The following is a 25,782-nucleotide window of genomic DNA, read 5'->3' as shown; positions in this document are numbered from 1 at the left end:
CTCCGTGTGAACCATACCATGTATGGTAAAGTGAATTCAATGTTATATTCATTAATATTAAAAACACATTGATATTTATTAAAACCGAGGAGGGAGTATAGATCAAAGTCAGATTTCCAAACTTTTTTTGAGGAGTATACATGTACTGTATATATATATTATAGTGTGAAAGAAATGGATGAAGAGAACAAAGGTAGGCGTAGCTTAAATCAAGGTTCCCCAGAGCTATCTACCCATTTACCTTTGTTCTCTTCATCCATTTCTTTCACACAATATTTAAATAAGAGTTGCTAAATTTCTCCTTCATCTTCTTCTCGACCCTCCGCGTCCCTCCTCCGCGGCGATCGATCTGCTCGGCGCGCGCGGCGGATAGGATGGATAGGAGCTTCCCGTCGAGTCCCAGGCGGCGATTGCGTAATCAACATGTGTTGATTGGTGGTGAAAGCAAAATCGCCTTTTGGAATTCTATTCAGCGTCACTCACTGAGGAAAAGATGTTACGAGGAGCCATCTCTGCGTATGGGTCACGCACAATACGAAACAGGCATCTGAGGTCAAGATTGTCCAACTACAAGTTAGTCATATTTTAATGTAGCGTACTTTTTGCTTAGTTTACCCTCTAAAACCTTTTCACTATTTCAATGCAATGGCCAATGCGATTATTTACTTAGCTCAGCTCAGTCCCACTCACGTCAATTTCTGCTGGTTATTTACAAACGTGACAAACGGGGGCCTTTTTTTTGGAAACGGCAGCGTCAATACTAGGGTCTATTTTTATAGTCGTATGGGGCGCTACACATGATGTAGTTCATGAGGCCTTATCCTGAAATAAGTCACCTCTCTTCTCGTGTGTGTGCGTAGGCCGTAGCCTGGAGTGGAGGCGTCTGGGGAGTAAAAAACATTGGCATTATCGTGCTTTCTGACTCCGGACAAAAAAAGATCTGGAGTAAAATTTCTTACAACGCCTATAGTCTCGACAAAGGGTCTGAAGTTCCATCCGCGCTCGAGTTGGCTCACGATCAAAATCTGTGCGTCCGCATGATGGAGGCTATACTTTCTTATCCTCTCTCTCCCCCTCAAATATCTCATTTTCTTTTTCGCTTTTCGAGTGTTGGCTTGCACTAAAAATTTAAATAAAGAAAAACATTGGAAAGTGGTTTGTTTGATTCTGCTCTTTTTTCCAGAATGTTGTTTTCACTGACGGGATAATACTGACTAACAATAAAATTCGTGTTTATTGAGGAAAATGCCTCACACTTTGTAAAATCATTCTTTGAGTTTCAACAAACTAAATGAATATCAATCCCTGCAGCTCGATACACAGCTTTCACAAAATAATTACTTCCCCCAAAATGATATTTAGATGATATGTATATTACAAGTGTGCAGGAATGCCTGATTCAATAGACGTGTAAATTTCACGGCTCGTTATGTGCGCGTGCCACATGCATGCTCGTTAATTTCTCATGTACACCTGTTGATTGAGCAGAATTTACAGTTGTCTACTGAAAGTTGATAGAATCAAAATCGTCCTAAATTTATTTAATCAGTGGTCGACAATCAGATTGATGATCTTCCCAATTCAAAGTTCTGTTTGTCAGCCAAGTCAGGCCTCAAGACTGACCGACTTAATTGACGAAATCTGAATAAAATGATTGGCCTATTTATTTAGTTAGTGCCACAAATTTTATTAACCTACTAACAATCTATCTTAAATGTAAGAAAGGAAAAAATCGAATTATAAAATAACCCTACATATATCAATCTTACATTTTATTTTGTCAGCAATTTTTTTTACTCCAGCTGTTTTCTATATTTCACTGTCATTTAAGTAACCCATCGTTTATTCCTCTTCACTCTTCAACTTTTTATAAGTCACAGTATCAACTGTCTATATATTTATTGCTCTATTTGACTCCACTTTTCCAACTAAATGTGCATGGTAATTAACCTGTACATTCCATCAACCCCTCTTTTCCCTTCTCTTCAAAACCACTGCCACTTTTAGACAGTATAGTATCCACTAAATAAATCAATTTAAACTGTCTATCTTTATCCTCCTTTTTGACTCCACTTTTTTTAACGATACGCACGGTAATTAACCTGTTTATTCCATCAACCCCTCTTTTCCCTTCTCTTCAAAACCACTCTGCCACTTTTAGACAGTAGGCTATCCACTAAATAAATCAATTCAAACTGTCTATATCTTTATCCTCCTTTTTGATTCCACTTTTTTAACTCTTTGCCCGCCACGGACGACTTGCGGGACATACAGCGGACTGCCAACGACGACTCAAGTCACAGTTCGCACACAATGCATACGGCACCCCAAAATTAATATAGCGCAGGGGGGATAGTGTACGTGGTGGGCAAAGAGTTAATGAAAATATGCACTGTAATTAACATGTTGATTCCATCAAACCCTCTTTTCCCTTCTCTTCAAAACCACTCTGCCACTTTTAGACAGTAGGCTATCCACTAAATAAATCAATTCAAACTGTCTATATCTTTATCCTCCTTTTTGACTCCACTTTTTTTAATGATACGCACGGTAATTAACCTGTTTATTTCATCAACCCCTCTTTTCCATTCTCTTCAAAACCACTCTGCCACTTTTAGACAGTAGGCTATCCACTAAATAAATCAATTCAAACTGTCTATAACTTTATCCTCCTTTTTGACTCCACTTTTTTAAACTATACACACGGTAATTAACCTGTTTATTTCATCAACCCCTCTTTTCCGTTCTCTTCAAAACCACTCTGCCACTTTTAGACAGTTAGCTATCCATCCAATACAATTTCAACAAGCTTATTATTTATCTTCCTTTTTTACTCAAGCGCGTGTTATTGCGTGGCAAAAACCCATAGACGGAGCAAAAAAAAAACGATAAAGTTAGAGGTCAAGTCCACCTCAGAAAAATATTGATTGGAATCAATAGAGAAAAATCAGACGAGCACAATGCTGAAAAATTCATCAAAATCAGATGTAAAATAAGAAAGTTATGATTTTTCAAAGTTTCGCTTATTTTTAACGAAATAGTTACATGAACGAGCCAGTTACATCCAAATGAGAGAGTCAATGATGTCACCCACTCACTATTTTATTGTTTGAATTATACAATATTTCATTTTTTTACGAATTTTATGATTAGGGCCTCCTTGCCCGAGGCACAAAATGATAAAATAATGAAATTCCACGTGTTCAGGGAGGAATGAAACTTCATTTCACATGACAATGACGAGGAAATCAAAATATTTCATATAATAAAATACAAAAGAAATAGTGAGTGAGTGATGTCATCAGTTCCCTCATTTGCATACCGACAGAGATGTGCATATCACTGTTTTGTGAAATGAAGCGAAACTTTAAAATGTCATAACTTTCTTATTTCACATCCAATTTTGATGAAATTTTCAGTGTTATGCTTGTTGAATTTTTCTCTTTTTATTTAAATCAAGTTTTTGTTGGGGTGGACTTGTCCTTTAAGGTTCTAGGTTTTATCCTCCTTTTTGGCTCCGTCAATGGGTTTTGGCAACACAATAATACGTGCTGGAGTAAAAAAAGGAAGATAAAGTAATACATGTAGTACCCTGAAAATTGTGTGACCCTGTATCTCTATGGTATGATATCATATTATCTGGGATGATCCATTATGATTTGGGGGTGTGATGATGCGAGAGTTATGCATTGTCGTGTCAATGGAGATTTTGTCCCACGTGCGAGAGTCTTGTCCGTGAGAGAGCTAGCCAAGTGAGCTTGCATTGAACGAAATAAATCTATTGAAAATCAACGAGGCGTAGTCGTGCTTAGTGAAATTCAGGTACTGTATACTGTATGGCTCCGGAGTCAGCATTCACGATATGGCCAAAACATTTACTTCGTGGGCTTACTCCCCAATGACCCCTGGTATTGGATCCCATTTATCTCTGTATAGGGATGAGATTCCCACGGTCAGTCAGGCTAAATCAACACTTGTCCGTTACGTTTGGACCCCAAATTAACGTGAATGGGCCCAAACCATATTAACCCCCCGGTACTAATAAATTTCATTATATTTATTAAATAAATAGTACTAAATTTGAATAAACATAAGAGCACGAGCGTTAGCTTACGCAGTCTTACGTCGCCATTATAGAATTTTTTGTTATCTATACCAAGATACCACACGCGTGTAGAGCTGCCAACAGATTTTTAAAAATACTTGAATCGGCCGATAAATGTCATGAATCGTAAAATACCTTTTTAGGTCAAAAATATCATAACACATGTTAAATTATATTTTTTGACTGAAACAAATATTTTACGATTCGTAATATTTATTAGCCGATGCAAGTATTTTTAAAATCTTAAACTGCATCCTCAAACGACTCTGCACTTGACAGTTCAAGGCTTGACAATTTCATTCTTTTTGTTATGTGGCCCAGAGCGAATGCTAGTTTTTTCAGCAAAATAGTTTCCCAAAACCAACTACATACTACCACATTGACTTTGCTACTTTTAATAAAGGCAGTGTATACAGCCACACGCGTGTGTCTTTACCATCCAGCCACACGCGTGTGGTTATATCCAGAACACCTATCTGTGGATACCGCCACATGCCGCCAGTAATAACAGTAAAACACGCATGTAGGTCTGACCGTCTATATCACGATCAAAATAACCTCATTTCTTCAATAAATTCTTACATTCTAAACCCCTTTGATTTCTTTAAATCGTTTCAATTTCATTCTCACCGTCTTCTTTCCTTGCTTTTCTTGTCTTGTTACAAAAGGCCGCCTGTTAAATAGCAAATTTCCACACTTTTTCTACTTGTGTCGATTCTCTACTGACTCTAGGCTATGTGCGCGTACGAAACCCAGACCATGCAGACTGTGTATCGGAGCTACTGCGCTGCGCTAACGCTGTATGGGTCTGCCACCGCGAAGGAAGCCAGAATCGACACAAGTAGAAAAAGAGAATTTGCTGTTATTTAAACAGACGACCGTTTGTAACAAGACAAGAAAAGCAAGGAGAGAAGACGGTGAGAATGAAATTGAAACGATCTAAGGATATCAAAGGGGTTTAGAATGTAAGAATTTAATGAAGAAATGAGGTTATTTTGATCGTGATATAGACGGTCAGACCTACATGCGTGTTTTACTGTTATTACTGGCGGCATGTGGCGGTATCCACAGATAGGTGTTCTGGATATAACCACACGCGTGTGGCTGGATGGTAAAGACACACGCGTGTGGCTGTATACACTGCCTTAATAAAGGGGTCATTCCACCTGGATTCACCCAGTGGTTGCACCCGACCCTCTCAGTTTTTGTTGTAATTTGGTACACATAAAATTCCCCATGGCCCAAGCACAAAACAAAAAAATTAGTCCAATCGGTCTGTCGGTTCTATGGCCTGCCTTTTTCTCCATGTTTTTACAAAAATAGGCGTGACCTTCGAATTTCCATGGCCATTGTGCTGTAGCGTGTTGACAAATTTTCACGAAACTGGTACTATTCAATAGGAAATTCAGAGAGGAATCCAAAACATGCATCAAATAACGTATTAGAGCGATTTATAAGGTCATGACCTTTGACCTTTACTTTGACCTAGAGTTTGACCCCCGGACAAATCATTTTTTCCCTTGATTTTCGTGTATGCTAATTATTAGTAAGCCTGAGTCGAATCGATTTTAAAATCGGTGTTCGATCGATGTCATCGAACACCGGTGCAGATTTTGCAAAATCGGTGCATCGAAAAAAAAAAAAAAAATACGTCGGCCGGCCGATTCGTTTGGTTTACACAATCAATCCTCAAAATATCAGTAATGTCCAACTTTACTACTACTTACTTGATTTCTATTGCCCTCAAAATGAAACCGAATGAGTAATTATGATGCTATTCACCATTAATTTGAAGTTTATTTCGATCATAGTTCGAGTCTTACTCGTCTGCTCGTGCCGAGATAATTTATGCACGATGAATTCATGAATGGAAGTCATGGCCATCGATCGTGCATGCGCCGTACTGTTCTTTAATCAAACCAGAAAATGGCCGGAAATTGACGCGATCAACGTAAAATAAATCTTGCTTTCATGAACAATATTAAAATCATGACCATAGAACATTATTTAATCGTAATATTTAACAATAATTTGCATATGATAATCATTAATATGAATTTAGAGCTTGATGTGAAACGTTTGTATTTCGTTTCAATTTTCAATGGCGGACATCTCATGACGATCGACTTTACTTCTTGAGTCGAGCTAGTGCACTTGTCTAAAAAAATAATCATCACGTCAGGATTGATTCTCGAACATTGTCTACATGCAAAAACTCTGTTCAAGTTCGTAATATCACCATATAATATCATTTTACATGACAAAACAGAGAAAATTGCGTTTGATATTTTTTCCCATCAATTTGAAGCTAGTTTGTGCCCAACTTTGGGCTCTGATTTCATGAATGGGAAAATATGTCATACGTCATCAAACACGCATGCGCATTGTGCTTATTTTCTCGGAGCTTGGAGGAGACGTCCAGAGATGGAACAATAGAAATAATCCCAGTATTATTTCTTCCATATGAACATAACATACTTTGCTGACATCGTCAATATTCTTAGTATGACCATAAAATCTTGTTAAATCATAATAATTTAGATGAATTTAGGGCTCGATTCGAAACATTCGTATTTATTTTGATCGCATGCTCAATTGCGTCTAAAAAACTGGATTGTCATTATCAGGATTAATTTTAATTCTCGAACATCGTCATAACTCATATTCCACAATCTTTCCTCACAATCGTTATATCAGCATTGAATAGCAATTCAAATGACCATCCAGAGAAAATTACGTATTTATTCCCATAAATTTATTTGGAGCTCATTTTGGATCCAACTACACAATCTCAGGCAAGTTACAGCGCTCTCCGTTGATTGCAATTGTTTGCTGGCGCTGACGTCAAGCACGCCTGTCGTTTCGGGAGAGTGAGTGTACGGAGCTAGTGCGGACGGGGCTGGTGAATGGACTGCGAATGCTAGTTGACCGAAAATCATTCGGATCGACTCTGCGTGATTCATGTCTTTATTATTGTTTCATTTTAAACTTATATGTTGTCATCTGCAAATATCATTGTTGAAGATATTTTGGGAAGAATTCTGCTTTGGTCCCCGGCCTTTTTTGTGTGTTTTGTGATCATGGAAAATACAAACGAACTTTGCTCTGTCATCTGCTTGTGCAACGCTCACCCGGCCAACGCCAGCGCATACCGTCAGTACAGTGCGTAGTGCATAATGCAAAGCGCATCGCATCGACGCAAAAACAAAAGACTAAATTTTCCCCGCCTTCAATATTCGATGCATCGATGTTCGATCGAATTAGAGCTGTCGAACACCGGTTTTCAAAATAATCGATATGACTCAGGCTTAATTATTAGTATGTCACTGACAAAATATGTTAAAACCAATGATGATATTTTATTTCTTCACCTTTTAAAACTCTTCCAAAGATACCAATTATCTGATCTTAAATGTCACTCTAGTCCCACATACTGATATTCATGTTAGTAAAGTGTTTACCAGTTCATGATTATGATTTCTCTAGGTCAAAGTAAAGGTCAAAGGTCATATAAAGGCCTTATAAATCGCTCCAATACGTTATTTGATGCATGTTTTGGATTCTTCTCTGAATTTCCTATTGAATAGTACCAGTTTCGTGAAAATTTGTCAACACGCTACGACACAATGGCCATTGAAAGTTGAAGGTCACGCCCATTTTTGTCAAAACATGGAGAAAAGGGCGGGCCGTAGCACGAGAACCGACGGATCGATTGGACTAATTTTTTTAATTTTGTGCTTGGGCCATGGGGAAGTACAACGAAGGGTCGGGTGCAAAATATGCACATTCATTGGGTGAATTGTTATGGAATGACCCAAACTTTTTATCAAGACTAATGATATATCTATTTCAGAAGTGATTGCAGGAGATGCTCTTCTGCTGTAAGTAAAGCCCAGGAAAGAGTGAAGATATACCAACCAGGAGACAGGGTCCACGGTTTTTCAGTTGAAAAGGTTTGTTAAATTTTACACATTTTTTAGTATGTTTTATTTTAAACGTTTGTTTTTAATGAACTGCCCTTCAGGTGACCTTGGCTTGAATTTAGTCAACCTTGAAAAGGTCCAATATTTGCCTAAGTTTTTTTTGTATTTAAACGATGTTTTATTGGTCACTTCAAGGTACATTCATCCAATACAATTGAACAAATACAAATGATACATTATAAGAAATTACATAACAGTTACATAACATAAGTGGATAACCACTGTACCATGTCTTGCCACCTGCGTTCGTGGACACTCCTTTTGTTATTTCGAATTGCTATATTCTTTTCCATTTATATGATCGAGTTAACAAATCAACACAATCAGAAACTGTTGGTTTACATGATTTACATCTACTTAGATAAATTGATTTCTTTGCAATAACTAAAACATGATTAAAAAGAAGACATTTTATTGATAAAATACCGAGTATTACACTTTTTTCCGTTAATAATGAAAAATCAAACATGGTGAGTTCTTTTCCTTGCTGATTCCAAAATAACTGTGTAAATGGGCAATTCCAAAATAAATTTGCCTAAGTTGAAGCAAATTTTATACGAGATTTTATGGGGGTATGCAAATTCTGCATGCAGAGTCTTAAGACACTAGGTAAGAGTGTACAGTACCAGTCACCAATCTTTGAATCACTATATCCTGTTTCAACCAGAGAACAATAGGTTTGGTCCACTGATTCTATTGTTCTCTGGCTGAAACAGGTATCAGTGAGTCAAAGAATTGTGACTGGTGTACCCGATTCGATTTCAATATTTGTCAAAACTATTCCGTGTAAATTTATTTTTTGACTAGGTAGTTCCAGTTCCTGAATTGTACCTGACGGCTGTCCAGTTACGGCATGACAAGACTAATGCTCAGTATCTACATGTGGCTAGAGAAGATACAAACAATGTTTTCAGGTAAACATGCCCGTAGGTTTTCTTCTTTTGTAATGTTATAAATAGTGATTTAAAAATAAAACATGGGGGGGGGAGTGCTTGAATATCAAGTGTGTTTTCTCAATGTATTATGATTGTGATTCATAATAACTGTTTTTTGCTTATTGATTAAATGTATTCAAATTTTAGTGAGTTATGAATGAACGAGGGTTAGAATGTGAAAGTAACTTTTTTTTCAAAAGTCACTGCTGCTTTAGGACAGGTTTGTTTGTTTTGCAATGTGGGGATATTGTTGCATGTTTAATGTGCATGATATTAAAGTTTTATCTTATCAGTCTTGGTTTATGACCCCTTTAATGTATTGGTTTAAATATAACCTCACAATAAAGGGAAATGCAGGGAGCTCATTTTAAAAAAAAGTTATTTTAATCAACTTCTATAACCTCTTAATAAAAACAAATATATCACTTAGAAATGAATGTTTTATTTATTTCATTCCATTTTCTCTTTCTACATGTTATCAGCGAGATCTAACAGATCTTTGAAATAGTGCATACTTTTAGGGACACAAGGAGAGAGGGGAGGGTTTTTTGGGGGGGTTGCAATTATTTTATTGATATTTTCTTTAGAAGTAATGGGTAACATCTTGACACATTTTTGCTTATTAAGAGGAAGTTCATCCTGATGATAAATTAGTTTAAATAAAAACAGAAAAATTATTATTGTTATTATTTATTTGACCAATATAAAAAGTACATACACATTACATTAGAAAATTTACAGTACATTAACATGCAAAGAATGCGGGAACGGCATGTGGGTCAGGGGGCACAAAAGCGAAATTCATCACTGTTGCCCGAAGGCATGAGCCCCCACACATGCCGCTCCCAAGACATAAATAAAAATATATAAATACTATTACACAAAATATTGCACGTTTAAAAAGGGAATACTGAAAAGGGTGCCAAAATAATTAATTAGATAGTATTGAGATGCATAAAAAAAATACCACTGCAAAATTGGAAAAAAATAACACCTCGGTGCTGAACAGTAATGTAAGGGGTATATTTAAATAAACTTGCAATAGAAATTGGAAATTCAAATATATCAGATCTGGTGTAACTGGAGATCTGAAAAAATAAGGGGGGTAAAAGTCCAAAGTAAAATGTAATTAATATCGAAAACTTTTTCAGGATATAATCACTTGATTTATCATAACGATACATGTACAGTGAAAAAACATGATAACATGATAAAACTTATCAGGGTAGGAAATTGGGATAAGAAAGCATTGGATTAACGAATCGAGGAGATAAAGAGAAAGGATAGGAATATCACTGTACTAGCCTTAAAATAATTAAGATAATTTACAAGATAAAATACAAGATAAAATCTGGAGAAAAGCATGCAATTAAGTGCATAATGTATAATTGCATAATTTTGATAGGAGAGAAAGATATAATTTATACAAAGTAAAGAGGAGAAAAGAGAGAGAGAGGCAGAGATAATGAAAAGAAAATGTCTCCAAGGCAGAACCAGAATCATTGTATTAAGCAGGAAAAGTAGAAAAGCATAAAAGTCTTAATCAGGAAATAGAATTGCTTGCTTTACAGAACTGAGGAAAGTAGGAGAAAGAACAGCAACATCCTTGATGTTGTTGGGTAGTGTGTCCCACAGTCGAGGTAGTCTTCTGGAGGGGGTGCAGAAGAGGGATTGTGTCCTAGAAGAAAGATGTCGAAAGGAAAGAACTTCCATATGACGGGGGTTAATGAGTATGTTTTCAAGAAGAGATTCACAGTCACATAAACCCGACAGGCACTTGTATGCTAATGAGCATAACAAGTAGTCCCTACGAGATGTGAGTGATGACCAGTTAAGTGCCAGAAGTCTTTCATCATACGGCATTTCGCCTCGCCTCTGCTTGAGAGCTAAGCGGGTTGCCGCACGCTGAATCTTTTCAATTTTCCTAGATTGAGTTAAGGTCGTCGGGTGCCAGGCAGGAATGCCATATTCGAGGATTGGCAAGATGAGAGCTTTATATAATGCAAATATGGCATTGGTAGAGGCACCACGTGCAACAACTCGGATAAAACCAAGCAGACGGTTCAACCTAGAGACAATTGAATCAATGTGTGGGTTCCATGATAGGTCTGAACTAATTGTAATACCCAAGTACAAGAATGAAGATATGGATGATATGCATGCGTTTCCTAAATAGTACTGAGGAGTTTGGATTCTTTTCTTCCTGGTTACATGCATAACTTTAGTCTTGTGTGCATTAAAGGACATACCATTGCTGGCAGTCCACTGTATCAAGCTATCTAAGTCATTTTGGACTATGGTTTCGTCAGCATCAGAAGAAATAACACGGAATAAGAGAAGATCATCTGCAAAGAGAACAGCTTCAGAAGAAAGGGAGGTGGAGATGTCGTTAATGAAGAGATTGAATAGCTTGGGTCCCAGAACACTCCCTTGCGGAATTCCGGAAGGAACATGAATCCAAGGAGAGGTTGAACCCTGAAAGAGAACAGACTGATAGCGGTTAGAAAGGAAAGAACAAATCCATCTCCACAGGTTACCCTGAATGTTGAATTGAGAGGATAGCTTGGCAAGAAGAGCATTGTGAGGCATTTTGTCGAAAGCTATCGACATGTCTGGAAAAACTGCGTCGATTCGTGGTGGGGATCTCTTATCCAAGACAGTCGCCCATCTATGGAGCACATTCACCAGCTGAGTAACACAACTCTTCCCTCTCGTAAAACCATGCTGGTTTCTATTAAGGAGACCAAACGATTCGACATGATTATCAATAGCCTTCACGATCATCTTCTCAAGCATTCTGCACAACACAGATGTTAGGGCAACAGGCCAGTAATTAGTAATGTCGGATGTTTCACCTTTCTTAAAAACGGGTAATATGGGCTCGTTTCCAAGAAGAAGGCACAGTTCCACTGTGGAGAGAAGCATTAAACAAAATAGATAGAGGATGTGAAATTTCAAGGGCAATGTTACTGAGTACACTGGGTAACAAGTCGACAGGTCCCGGTGGTTTGTTCTTGGTTAGGCGAAGAAGAGCAGAATGAATATCAGAGGTGGAGACGGACAGGTCAGAGAGAGAAGGGATAGGCAAAGTACATAAAGAAGGAGCCTTAGGAAGAGGTAAAGAAGGACCAAAAACGGAGGAAAAATAAGTGCTGAAAGCATTAGCAATGTTGCAAGGTTTACACATGTTAATATCATTTAACGTGAATTTAGGAGGTGGTACAGCATGCTTTTTATTACGTATAAATGACCAGAATTTACAAGTAAAGAGAGAGTTCACATAAGTCCAGTAAGATTTCCTAGTTTCTTTCTTTACCTTATTTCTAAGAGCTTTGTAAGCAGTCCAATCGTCAGGTCTTTTAGACCGTCTAGCGTTTCTAAACAAAGAATGTTTCTGCAAGACAAGTTTCTTTAGTTCTGTTGAGATCCAAGGTGAACATTTAGACTTCTTCTTCAAGGTACGTGGGATAGCATCATTGACGGCAGCATGAAAGAGGTCAAGAAATAGTTCTTAGCTTTCCTCAATGTCAGCCGGATCCAGTAGAGAATTCCATGGTAATAGGTGTAGAGAATGCCGAAGATGACCAAAGTCTGCCTGTTTCAAATGAAGAAACGATCGGAGAACTGAAGGCGTCGGAGCAGGCTTCGGTGATCGCAGGCGAACACTTACTGCTAGGTGGTCAGACTCCACAGGATTAGCCATGGTATTAACATCCAGAAGAGCGTATTGACGGTTGGTGAAGACAAGATCGATGATCGATCCCTCAGTGGAAGATCCATTCGACAATCTAGTTGGAGAGGATACCATCTGAATCAGATCAAGCTCATTCATCATTGATGACAAGTGAATCTGATTTGAAGAATGAACATTTGGCGACATATCAACATTGAAGTCACCTAGAAGGAGACATCCATCATAATCATCAGGTTTGATCAAATCTTATTCAGCTTGCAACCTATCCCAATAAGATGTGTTGCTATTAGGAGATCTATATAATACACCAATCAGCCATGAGTCAGAACCATTCTTGAAGGAGGCCCAGATGATTTCAAGACAGCTGTTGTTTACCTTCCGTTCCGGTATCAGGTACTGCTTTATAGCAATCAAGACGCCACCTCCACGCCGATTATCAGGGCGATCACGACGAAATATAAGGTAATCTTGTGGAATACCCACGGAGGCATCGTAAACATCATCATTCAACCATGTTTCATTAATACATATGATGTCTGGTCGGGAAGTGCAAATATATGATTCGAACTCGGGTACTTTCTGACGTAGACTTCTGGCATTTAGCAGAATGCAACTCAATTGCTTACTAGTTGATCGAGTTTGGGTTTTATCAGAGAGACGTGATCTAACACTGGCCTGGATTAGGATTCACATCACCACAGCAGATGATCCTAATGTTGAGACTAGCGATAGCGTTACTATAATATGGGATACGAGATTTCAAGTATCCTTTCTGGATGTAGAGATTGGAGTATCGAGCTTTAGGTTTTGGAGCAAGAAATCCATCTGAATTATTGCAAAAAGTTATTGACAAGCCAATGTAGAGCATGAAACATGCAATATGTAAGCTCCACGGCCATGGACGCTTCCAAGACACCATCATCATACTTGTTCGAAATGTTTACCATTCATATGCAAATGCACTCATGTTGCTATAACGGGCATGAACTGTACTAAGCCGTGAATGCAACGTACCGTACAACGTGTTGCATATGGGCTTACGTATATCGTAGTACAGATAACACAAATTCACTTCATAAATCTCATTGAAAATCACAATTTTAGCTTTTCTGCAGATATTTCGTGACCAGTCTTTACTATGAAGTGTTAATCAGCAGATTATAACAGAAATAGTGCACCAGGTTGAAGATAAAGTCCCGTAATCTATCCAGTGACCAGTACGCATCAAATGAATACACAAATTATTGATGAAGGTTTTATTTTAAATGCATTAGAGAATAAGAGTTATGATTTTTTAATTTATGACGTCATATGCGAGCTTACCATATATCATGTGATACAAATTCTGTAAATTCCAATTTTCTAAAGGAACATGATGATTAGAAATATTTTTTTTATAGAATGGAGTGTGAAATGATGTGTCTGATTATATATTCAACACACAATTAGAATCATTTTCTTTTTTTTTGAGGAAAGCATTTTTTTTTAATTCTTATTACACAACAAATGGAGGAGCTGCCTGTCTGTGACATGACAAATTTAAAACGTTGAAAACTCAAAACTCCATTATCCTTCGACGGATTCTTATTAAACCTCCCCCATTATTGTCCCATAATTTTTACCCTGTATTACAACCAACTTATCGTCATGGTGAACTGACCCTTTCATTCCTGGACGTAACCCTAGTCATTATTTATTTGTTTTTCTTTGGCAGTGTTGGGTTTCGGACCACACCAATGGATAGCACGGGCGTATCTCACATCCTAGAGCATACAGTCCTGTGTGGCTCACAGGACTACCCAGTGAGAGACCCGTTCTTTAAGATGCTCAATAGATCACTATCTACGTTTATGAATGCATGGACAGGTAAGAAAGATGAAGCTCTAGCAAAGTCGATCAAAGCTTGATTGGCTCCGTTATTTTCCCTCTCTGGCTCTCTTCCTATTCTCTTTCACTATCTTCCCATTCTTTTTTTCCCATTATCACTTTCACTCTGAGATCCCTCTTTTCTCATTATGTGGGCGTCCTGGTCTAGTGTTTACGATTTTCGTCTTTTAATCAGAGGGACGTGGGTTCCAATCCCAGCCATGGCGTGTTTTCCTTCAGCTAGAAATTTACCCACATTGTGCTGCACTCAACCCAAGTGAGGTGAATGGGTACCCGATAGGATTTATTCCTTGAATGCTTTTAAAATCGCCTATATGCCGGCTCAGCTACAGCTGGGGTATAGTATCCAGCTCAGTAGAGTGTATGCAATTATCGTAGCTGCGCTATATAAATGGACCATATTAATATTATTTCAGTCTCCATTTCCATCTTTTTCCCAAGTCTATTTTGCCCTCTCCCTCTTTTCCCATTCTCGCTGCGTATCCCACTTTTCCACCGTAGTAAACAAATATATCAGGCTTTGAGAAAGTATAGTGGAATTATTTATCTGAGGTTGGTCTGGTAATTACTATTTACTATAGTAGTTTTGCCAGTCCAACCGAGGATTAATAATTCCCACTATGCTTTCGAATGAAACGCCTGATACAATGTATATTTGTTTTATATCCTACTTTTAATAATCTATAACCAAAATCTATGCGCTGAGCTGGCAAAGTCCGGTTACTTACCTTGAATGACCTACTTTCTGCGAGCCACCGCGCTCAGCGGAACGCAGATGAGTGCCTTCGCCGACGCATCGCAGGACTTGACCGGGAGAGAGAGCTCGCTGGACGATGTGCCCTAGAGTTTAGCTAAATATCCAGTTTTCTGAAATAGTGACGTCACAATATTGGTGTAGCGAAAAATATATCAAGGTCTGACGTCACACAACAGCATAGTTGAATTATATTCGGTCACATGATGCTATTTGAACCAATCACTATACAGGATTCAATCTATGTAGGATATAATATGGTCTATTTTTGTTAGATTACCAATGTTAGAATAATTTGTGTGATGAACTGCCCAGGTGAATACAATTAAAAAGAATCATGCCAGTATTGGAAATTTAAGAAGAAAGACTTTCAAAATAAGTGATCTTCAATGTGTTATTTCATTAGTAATGCAATAAATAATCATACATGACACGAAAGCCCATCAATCACTACAAGTTTGCTTAACACTGTTTCCTTTTTAAATGTTCAGATAAAGGTTATAGCTGTATAAATAACAGTAAATACCACATAGAAGGGTTCACTGCTAAAATAATGCAACATACAGAGGGTTTACAGGTCAACGCAAGAAGAGTTAAGAGATGTCTTTTTCATATTTGTCAGTACCCCTAGCATCTGATATTTTGCCCAAAGATTCAAACCATGGTTCCAATTTATTTTTGTCTTGTGAATATATTTCTGTATGTTCACCCTAAAAGTCCCCGGGTGACTGACTTGTGATTTGGGCCGCAGATTGCACTATCACAAATCAGAACTTTCATTGGAATTATGAATAAATGCAGATGCAAATAATTTGTGACATATGTAGTGCGAGAGACTTGAAAGAAAGTAGATATGAAACAAGGCAGCCCTAATCTATTACATTTCAGAGTTATGGTGAAAAGTCAAGGGGAGGGGGGGAGCCAAAAAGGTAAATTAGTTATAGGTCTATGAATACTCTGTTTAATAAAGAAGGGGTTTTGTTTGGCTGAATCCAGAGGCCAGGAGAAAAAAAAATTTCTTTGAGAGTACATTTTTAAATCAGCCAAACTTTGCTACATGAGAATTTCAGAATTTCCAAAGAAATGTTTCAAAAAATTTGAGTGTGACTTTGAGTTGCGTGCGGTATAAAACGCATCACTGTTTGGACAAATCTTGCTGAGAGGGCGCATGCTACTGCATATTAATCAATGAGATTGGGCGCATGCTACTGCATATTAATCAACGAGATCATGTGCGCATTGACTCTAAGTCACACTTAACTATTTATGAAGACCCCACTCCCCCCCCGGGTTTCATTTGCCCTATGTCAATTTTGTCATTGGAAGGTTGTACATGAATGAAGTGTTTATGTCATAACCATTCTGAAAGGTAGTAAATAGGAGGCTGTTTCATAAAACTTGATATTTTAAAAGAATTAGTTATAACAGGTAAAAGCTACTGAAATCCTTCAATCTGATTGGCTGATAGTAAATTTGCTGTAGAAATTGTGCATTTGTTATATTAACAAGTCCATATGTAACAGGACCCCGATGTTGCTACCATTATATCTTCTATTCCATCAAAATACTTCTTGCAGCTAGTGACTATACGATGTACCCCTTCTCGACTCAGAATGCCAAAGATTTTGAGAATCTTCTTTCTGTCTACCTTGATGCTGCATTCTTCCCAAGATTGAGGCAACTTGACTTCATGTAAGACTTTGTGGCAATTTTATTTCAACTCTTTCAGTGCCCATGACTGGTGCATGTACAGACCAAAAATGTACGCCATTTTTTCACTTAGAAAAATGACAAACTGTAAAGGTTTAAATTTAGAATACCTACAGTATCACTCATTGCCTGCTACATGTACCTTTGGGAATCTTTAAAGGTCTAGTCCACCCCGGAAAAATGTTGATTTGAATGTAAACTCCTAAAAAAAAGGTTTGGAAATCTGACTTTGATTGATAATCCCTCCTCGGTTTTAGTAAATATCAATTTGTAATTAATATCAATGAATAGAGAATTTAATTTTTATCAAAATGATACCCTACATGATATGATTATGGTTCACATGGAGGTGCAGTGCCTTTAAAATTTAAAATTTGCAAAATGACACAATACAGGAAGTCACTGTTCTTTTTTCCGTGGTGATGAGTGACTTTCTCAGCGGTTTCTTTTAATTGTATTCATGCACCTTAACATCAACATTAATATGGAATCAAACACACCTCTGCACAACCAAACACATAACAAACAAAATAAACAAACAAACATGCATGGGTATTTCAAACCACGACTCAAACCATGCTACAGGTATCTCACAGAGCCATCACAACAGAAGCAGGGGCTTGATTTGAATGGATTTTCATCTCAATTGGCACACAAAAAGAGTCGTGCTCTGTATTGACCCTTCATGACTATTTCTGCTCGTTTTGCAGCTTTTCAATTCAGACCTCATTCAAAACTTTTAAATCCTGCTCTTTTCGTGATGACATGATCATAACAAGCATGGTATCAATTTAAAGAGAATTAAATGTATTGTGTAAAATTGGGAGTTGGGAGAAATTAATGGCCAAACTCATATTTCCAAACTTTTTTGCTCGTTTTACAGCTTTCCAATTCAGACCTCATCCGACACTTTTGAATCCTGCTCTTTTTGTGATGACATGATCATAACAAGCATGGTATCATTTTACAGAGAATGAAATGATCTTTTGAATGATGTAAAATATGCATTGTTTAAAATTGGGAGTAGGGAGAAATTAATGGCCAAACACAGATTTCCAAGTTTTTTATAAAGGGTTAATATAGAAATATCACACCAGCTTAGCGCTGAAAATTTCATCAAAATTTGATGTAAAATAAGAAAGTTACGAAATTTCAAAGCTTTGCTTATTTTGCACAAAACACTTATGTGCACAACTCAGTGACTTGCAAATAAGACAGTCGATGATGCCTATCACTCATATTTCTTTTGTGTTTTACTGTTTGAATTATGAAATATTTCATATTTTACAGATCTGACAATAAGGACAAACTTGATTGAATCAAAGAGTAGTAAACAATGATGATTTCACATATTCAGGGAGGAACTAATTGTTTCACTTGACAATGAGAAAATTACAATATTTCATATTTCATATAATAAACTACAAAAGAAATAGCACGATGGATGACATCATCAGTCTCCTCATTTGCTACTGACCAGGATGTGCATATAACTTTAAAATCTCATAAAATCCTTATTGTACATCCAATATTGATGAAATTTGAAGTGTTATGCTTGTTGGACTTTTCTCTTTTTATGCAAATCAACTTTTTGTTGGGGTGGACTTTTCCTTTGAAGAAAATTGCAGATTTGGTGAAACAATCCATTCTTGTGTCTGCATGAAACAATAGCAAACAAGACTAAATATAACAACGGGAAATTCATTGAGGGAAGCTTGTTTCTAATCCAAAATAGTTTCAATTTTTTTTTCAAATTCAGGCAGGAAGGTTGGCGATTGGAACATGAGGTGACAGAGGACCAATCTTCACCTATTGTGTTTAAGGGAGTTGTCTTTAACGAAATGAAAGGTGCCATGGTATGTATAAAGCCGTGATCTTTGTATTTGATTGTTTAATTGAAACAAGGAAAAAGAAATGAAACAGTTGTATTCGTAATAATGATGATAGTAATAATAATGAAAATAATAATTATAATGATAATGACAAGGATTATAATAATAATGATAATGTTAATAACAATGATACCTATAATAATACTACTACTCCTACTACTATTAATAATAATGAAAATACGAATGATGATAATAAGAATAATATACGGCTTTAGGACGGCTACCCCATTCGGACGCTCAAGCATGTAAGGAATTTCTTCCTAATGGGTACCCACATACTGCACCTGGGTGGAGAGTGGCAAATGTAGATAAACGCCTTGCAAAAGTATGTGATGATAATAACAATTACAGAAATTATAACGGCAATAATAAAAATAGACTAATTTGGTCTTTTGCTGCCTATTGAGACCATATCTTGTGTACATTTCTAAATGTGTTTCATTTCTAGTCAAGTCCTGATCAGCTGTTTGCCCACAGTCTACAGAGTAGGCTCCTCCCATCTCATACATATTCACACAATAGTGGAGGTGAACCAATCAGGATCCCCGATCTAACCTGGGATCAACTCAAACATTTTCATGCTACCCACTACCATCCAAGCAACTCCAGGTGAGAGAAAGCAGACCTGGGTCCCGTAACACAAAGGCTAGCGATTGATCGTACGCATAATTTTCACGATTGATTGTACATGTAGTCAATGGAATCAGTCGTAGAAAAATGTTTTATGATCATTGCTAAGTTTTGTGTTACGGGCCCCAGGTGGGTGTTTCATAAAGCTGTTTGTAAGTTAAGAGCAACTTAAACTGGTGATCCTTTCTTATGCGCTTAACCATCGCCAATGAAAATTTTGTAATATACTATTTACCACAAGAAATGATCACAAATCGCTCTCAAAGTCTCTCTTAACTTACGAACAGCTGTATGAAACACCCACCTGCTCTTAATTTTTTGCTGAAATGATTACTGGCATTTATTTTCTGCTGCTGGTGAGAAGAACTCTTTCGAGTTTGCTGAATATCTTGTCTCATATCAGTCATTTAATGTGCAATTGATTAATATTTACAGACCGCCATACTCAGAATCTCATCCTGTAACAGTTTCATCATTCATATCTGAGTTTAATGATTACATCCAATGTCATTTGTTGTCTAATCTCCCATTGTTAATTGTTGGAGATTTTAATATCCATGTGGATACTGTCAAGGCAGAGGCAAGAGCTTTTTCGGATCTGCTCGAGTCTCTTTTTTGTACACAATTGGTCAATTTTAGTACACATATTCATGGTCATACCCTTGACTTGATGATTCATCGACAGTCAGATGAAATTATAGTTGGCAAACCCTGGCCACATAGTTCTCTTCTGTGTGATCATATTCCTGTTATGTGCACTCTTAACTCATACAAACCTCCACTGCCTTCTAAAGTAATTTCATTCCGTAGGCTTGGAGTAATTGACATTGATGCGATGAAGTTTGATATAGCCGGTAGTGATCTTTGCAAACATACACCTTGTGATCTTGAGGAAGTGGTCTCATTATATGATGTAACACTAAATAGTATCTTAGATAAACATGCACCTGTTGTAACTAAAAAAGTTGTTCTGCGAACTCAAGTACCTTGGTTCACTGATAATGTAAGGATTGCAAAAATACAGAAAAGGAAAGCTGAAAAGCGTTGGTTAAAATCTAGGACGATGAGCGATTGGAATAGGTATAAGTCACTACGCAATCACATGTTGCATGTGTTAAATGAAGCTCGCAGAATCCATCACAATGATTTGATTATGGAAAACAAAGGTGATCAAAAGCAGTTATTTCGTGTGGTGAAGTCTCTGTTGAATATTGCGAATAAACAACCTGTAATACCATGCATTATTGACAAACAGGGCTTTGTGGATGATTTAGGCAAGTTTTTTCAGAACAAAGTAATACAGATCCATGAAGATATTGAGTCAAGATTGAATGCAAGCAGCAATCCAAAGACAAATTATCTTCAGGTCTCCTCCCATGACGTACCTGACTTTATTAACTTTACTCTTCTGTCAGAACATGATGTTAAGAAACTTATAACTAAGTTCAGCAAAAAGTCTTGTGCATCTGACCCAATGCCCACAAAGATTCTTTTACAGTGTATGGACACACTGATTCCCACCATCACATCTCTAATTAATCTCTCATTGTCATCTGGTAATTTTCCTTTGCTGTGGAAAACCGCTATAGTTAAACCATTATTGAAAAAACCTGGCTTGGAAACAAAATTCTGTAATCTTCGGCCTGTAAGTAATCTGAAGTATGTATCAAAGCTAGTGGAAGGTGCTGCTTATACGCAAATAATGAATCACCTCGACTGCAACTCTCTTCTTCCAATTAATCAGTCAGCCTATAGACAGTATCACAGTACTGAAACCACACTGTTAAGAATTAAGAGTGATATTCTCATGGCTATGGATGATAAGAAAGTCACCTTATTACTTTTATTAGATCTTAGTAGCGCATTCGATACCATTGATCATACTAACCTATTGCATACACTAAACAGACACTTTGGTATTAAGGGTGTAGTACTTGACTGGATAGAATCATATCTAACTGACAGATGTCAGCGGATCCAAATTGATGAAACTGTGTCTGAAATTTTCTCAGTACCTTTCGGAGTCCCGCAAGGGTCCCGTCTCGGCCCTCTATTGTTCACTTTATACACAAGTCAACTCATTACAAATATACATAGTCTATTTCCTAAAGTATCTTGTTACTGCTACGCAGATGACACACAGGTCTATCTGTCTTTTACGCCAGACTTGCTTGCTCAGCAGCAGAGCATCTCTCTTCTAGAAGATTGTGTTGGTTACATACGTGAATGGATGCTGCATAACAAACTTATGCTAAATGACAGTAAAACAGAATTACTAGTTATCGGCACATCTAAACAACTGAATAAGCTAGATTTTGACGGGATATCAGTTGGCAGTTCAGTCATAGAATTAAACTCTAATGTAAGAAATCTTGGTGTATTTTTTGATTCGCAATTGAATATGGATGCACATATTACCAATGTGTGCAAATCTTCATTTCATATGATATACAACCTCAGACGTATACGAAAATACTTTGACAATGAAAGCATGAAAACAATTGTCCATGCATGCATTATTAGTAAGGTAGATTATTGTAACAGTTTGTTGTATGGGCTCCCCTCATCTCAAATTGGACGTCTTCAGAGAGTACAGAACGCATGTGCACGGCTGATTTGTAGTCAATCTAGATTTTCAAGGATTACCCCTGTATTAAAAGATCTGCACTGGCTTCCGGTTCGCCAACGAATATCTTTCAAGATTTTGTTAATTGTATACAAGGCACTAAGTGGTCAAGCCCCCAGTTACATTTCTGAGCTTCTACAAAGAAAAGTTCACAGACACTCTCACAACCTGCGTAGTTCTAATGATAATCTGCTCCTTCACATCCCCGCTCGTAATACAAAGATAACTTTGGGAGATCGCGCTTTTGCCTGTGCAGCCCCAAGGTTATGGAATGGTTTGCCATATGTTGTGAGATCATGTCCATCAATAGAAACGTTCAAACTTAAACTGAAAAGTTATCTGTTCAAATAACTACCATACATTTCTTTTGTAAACCCCTTTTTCTAATTTTATTTTTCAAGCATTTCACCAGCTCTAAATTGCAGCGCAGTAGAATATATGCACATAGTTTCTGCGCTATATAAATGAGTATATTATTATTATTATTCCATAAATTAAATCTTCTATTTAGTGATTGGTTTAAAAGGCATTATGTGACCAAACATGTTCTAGCTATGCCCTTGAAACAAAATGCCCACTCAAGAAAATTTGCTATTCCGTGACGTTTATGATTTATTTGTGCATTAATCCATCGTTGACGTCACAAATCATGCAATCTCTCTGACGCACCATTCAGCGAGGTGTCTCTACTGGGCAAGTCCTGTGGAGGGACGGTGTAGGCACAAATCTGCATCCCTCTGAGTGCGTGGCTTCAGGAAATGTAGATCAGTCAGCGCAGCGCTTTATCCATATTATGGTTAAGATTAAGAAAGGATGAACTAAGTGTACAAGGACTAGATTATAAAGATCTATTGTTCTAACTTTAAATGTAGGATATAAAACAAATATACCAGGCCTTTATTTTGAAAGAATAGAGGGAATTATTCTTCCTCATTTGTACTGGCAAAATTACTCATTTTCCCTTCTTCTCCCCTCGGGGAAAACTAGTATTGCAAGTCCAACCATGGACAAAATCATTCCTGCTATACTAAAAGCCAGGTATATTTGTAGAATATTTGCCTATTCTAAATAAGACATAGTTTTTCAGTTCGTGTACTTAACAAAGATAGCCCCAACCCGATAGAATGACCAAAATTGAACTAAATGAGTATTGTCATAGCAATAGACATATACATGCATTACCAGGTTTTGAAATATATCTACAGGTAGTAGCAAATAAGATTGAAATGATGCTGTTCATGTGTGTCATGCTTTCTGATTTGCGTGATCTGGTATACGTGTACATGTCAGCAGGCTAGATTACCCAGCATTCATAGCAAAGTATGGTCTAACCAATATCCTGTTAAGCATTTATGGAGTAGTTTTTTCCACAATGAAGTGCAAGTATGAGATTTCATACTGATTGCCACTATTCATTGATAAGTATTCGGGGGGAATAAGATAAATGCAGGAAAGATGATGACTAAGTCTAGATAGATGAACCCTTGGGTCAACACGGCCATGCAGTTATGAGATGATGCAGTCAGGGTTTTGACATTTTACACTTTAACATGTGGGGATACTTTTAATAGCATCAACAGTGTTGATCACTTTTTACATAGCAGGCTGCCCGAGTTGTTGGAGTACGTTTAAACCTGGTTTGCCCCTCATCGCTAGTTTAACACAACGAATGTTTCATCTCAATTATCATCTTGAAGTATTTCTTTTGCAGGTTCTATACTTACGGTGATCTTCCCCTTGAGCGCCATCTAGAGCTGATTGAACAGAAGGCACTGTCCCGCTTTGAACGTCTGCAGCCACATACGGAAGTACCGAATGAAACGAGATGGACTAGTCCAGTATGTCATTGCTTTGAAGCCAATTACAGCTATTTTTAGATCTGGATCCCACTTTCATGACGACTTGTCATAATAACAAATGGACAAGTTCACTATCACCTAATATCAGATTGAAGGATTTCAGTGGCTTTTAACTGTTATTGCAAAATTGGTATCCTAACAAGTTTACTGAATAGAGCCCATGTTGTAACGAAGCTTAGTGACGTTTTTCCATAGTTTACAGAGATGATAATGGCAAATTGATTTCCTGTAGCAGCAACAATGATTATATATATATATATATATATATATATATTGGCTTTTATTGTAATAAAAACTGTAAATGCAATAACTTCAGTGCATGATACTAGCATGGATCCCATTAAGCCTAATGATTTTGAGGTCAAAAGGGCAAAGTCCAAGATCACAGTGACATGTTTTCATCCTTCCCTTTTGAAGTCCTTGTAAACGTGAGAACTTTAGTTCAACTTAACCTTGGCTCATATAATTTGGTGTGTATGATACTAGCATAGATCCCAGAAACTCTATTGATTTTGAGGTCAGAAGATCAAAGGTGAAGTTCCCACCTTCCACTTTTGCTTGACCAATTACTCCATTTTCCGCGTTGCAGACGGGCATATTATATGCTCTTCTTAGCGACACTCTTGTTAAACTTGCTCTCATTTATTTATATTTGCATGACTTATGTACACACTTGGTATAAATGGTCCTTGGATAATACATGTGTGTTCATGAAGATGATGGGTTCAAAGGTCATGAAGGGGGTCAAAACATCAAATGATATGAGACCATGTGCACCAATAAAGATTGTATTCAAGTTACTCTCATTTCTTGATTTCTGCATCAATTGTGTTCACACTTGATACAAATGATATTTGGGTAATAATACCACATGTGGATGATAGAGTCAGAGGTCATCTAAGGGTCAAAAGATTGCAGGTTATTTTGATCGCAAAACTTGGGTTTGTGAACCACTTTATTAAAGATTTTGTTTAACTTGCCTTCATTTATTTATATCTGCAGCAGTTGTGTTCACACTTTGTACAAATGATTGTTGGGTATTATCATTTGTGTGTTCACATGGGTCAAATGTCATCAAGGGGTCAAAAGAAGAGTCACCACCTTGTTAACTACTATGCCTGTACAAGATTTAAATATATTTGTTTTGTTACTCAATAAAAACCATCTATCTGTCTTTCTATCAATCTTTCTATCTATCTATCAACCAATCAATCTGTTAATCTCCATTTATCCTTTAGCGTGAACATACTGTTTACTGCCCTTCAGATCCTATGGCACCTGATCAAAATAAACAGACCACTTTGACAGCAAGCTTCGTCATCAAAGAGTAAGTAAGAACTTTCCTAGATTTCTCTTGTATTTACTGTCATGTCTGCATGTTGAAGTGATTTCAGTGGAATGGACAGGGCAAATCTGTTGTTTTGTTTCACTTATTTCCAACAAAGGCTGCTTTGTCTTGAAGTTTAGATCACTATATTTGTAATAGGTGTGGAATCAAAGCGATAAGTCTTTTCTTTTTTCATTATCCTCCACTCTATACATTGTAGCAGTCACCTTTCTACATAGTAAATACATGTAGTAACAATGCTAAACCCCATGGTTGTGTGTCTTGAACCTGTCTGTAGCAGCTACCTACATATGTATCTATGAAGGCCATGTTTTGTGTCCCACTTTGGTGTGTACTAGACTACAGAGAGATTTCACTGT

General features: G+C 37.2%; 1 protein-coding gene across 2 annotated transcripts in view; it reads left to right on the top strand.

Annotated features, from left to right (window-relative positions):
* The first annotated feature begins 399 nt into the window (after nucleotides 1–399).
* Nucleotides 400–25,782, top strand: part of LOC121418315 (presequence protease, mitochondrial-like) — a 47,686-nt gene continuing 22,303 nt past the window's right edge. The window contains exons 1-9 of one of the 2 annotated variants that reach the window (XM_041612124.1): nucleotides 400–573; nucleotides 7,962–8,058; nucleotides 8,896–9,002; nucleotides 14,432–14,583; nucleotides 16,936–17,050; nucleotides 18,828–18,924; nucleotides 19,409–19,569; nucleotides 23,928–24,054; nucleotides 25,314–25,402. In XM_041612124.1, the coding sequence (XP_041468058.1) occupies nucleotides 494–573; nucleotides 7,962–8,058; nucleotides 8,896–9,002; nucleotides 14,432–14,583; nucleotides 16,936–17,050; nucleotides 18,828–18,924; nucleotides 19,409–19,569; nucleotides 23,928–24,054; nucleotides 25,314–25,402 (1,025 nt within the window). In that variant the 5' untranslated portion in view covers nucleotides 400–493. Of the gene's footprint in view, nucleotides 574–7,958; nucleotides 8,059–8,895; nucleotides 9,003–14,431; nucleotides 14,584–16,935; nucleotides 17,051–18,827; nucleotides 18,925–19,408; nucleotides 19,570–23,927; nucleotides 24,055–25,313; nucleotides 25,403–25,782 lie in introns of both variants that reach the window. The other variant, XM_041612115.1, reaches the window with a different exon arrangement.

This window comes from Lytechinus variegatus, chromosome 1, assembly GCF_018143015.1.
Source record: "Lytechinus variegatus isolate NC3 chromosome 1, Lvar_3.0, whole genome shotgun sequence".
In the NCBI taxonomy this organism is placed as follows: domain Eukaryota; kingdom Metazoa; phylum Echinodermata; class Echinoidea; order Temnopleuroida; family Toxopneustidae; genus Lytechinus; species Lytechinus variegatus.
This window is presented reverse-complemented; position numbering and strand designations above follow the sequence as displayed.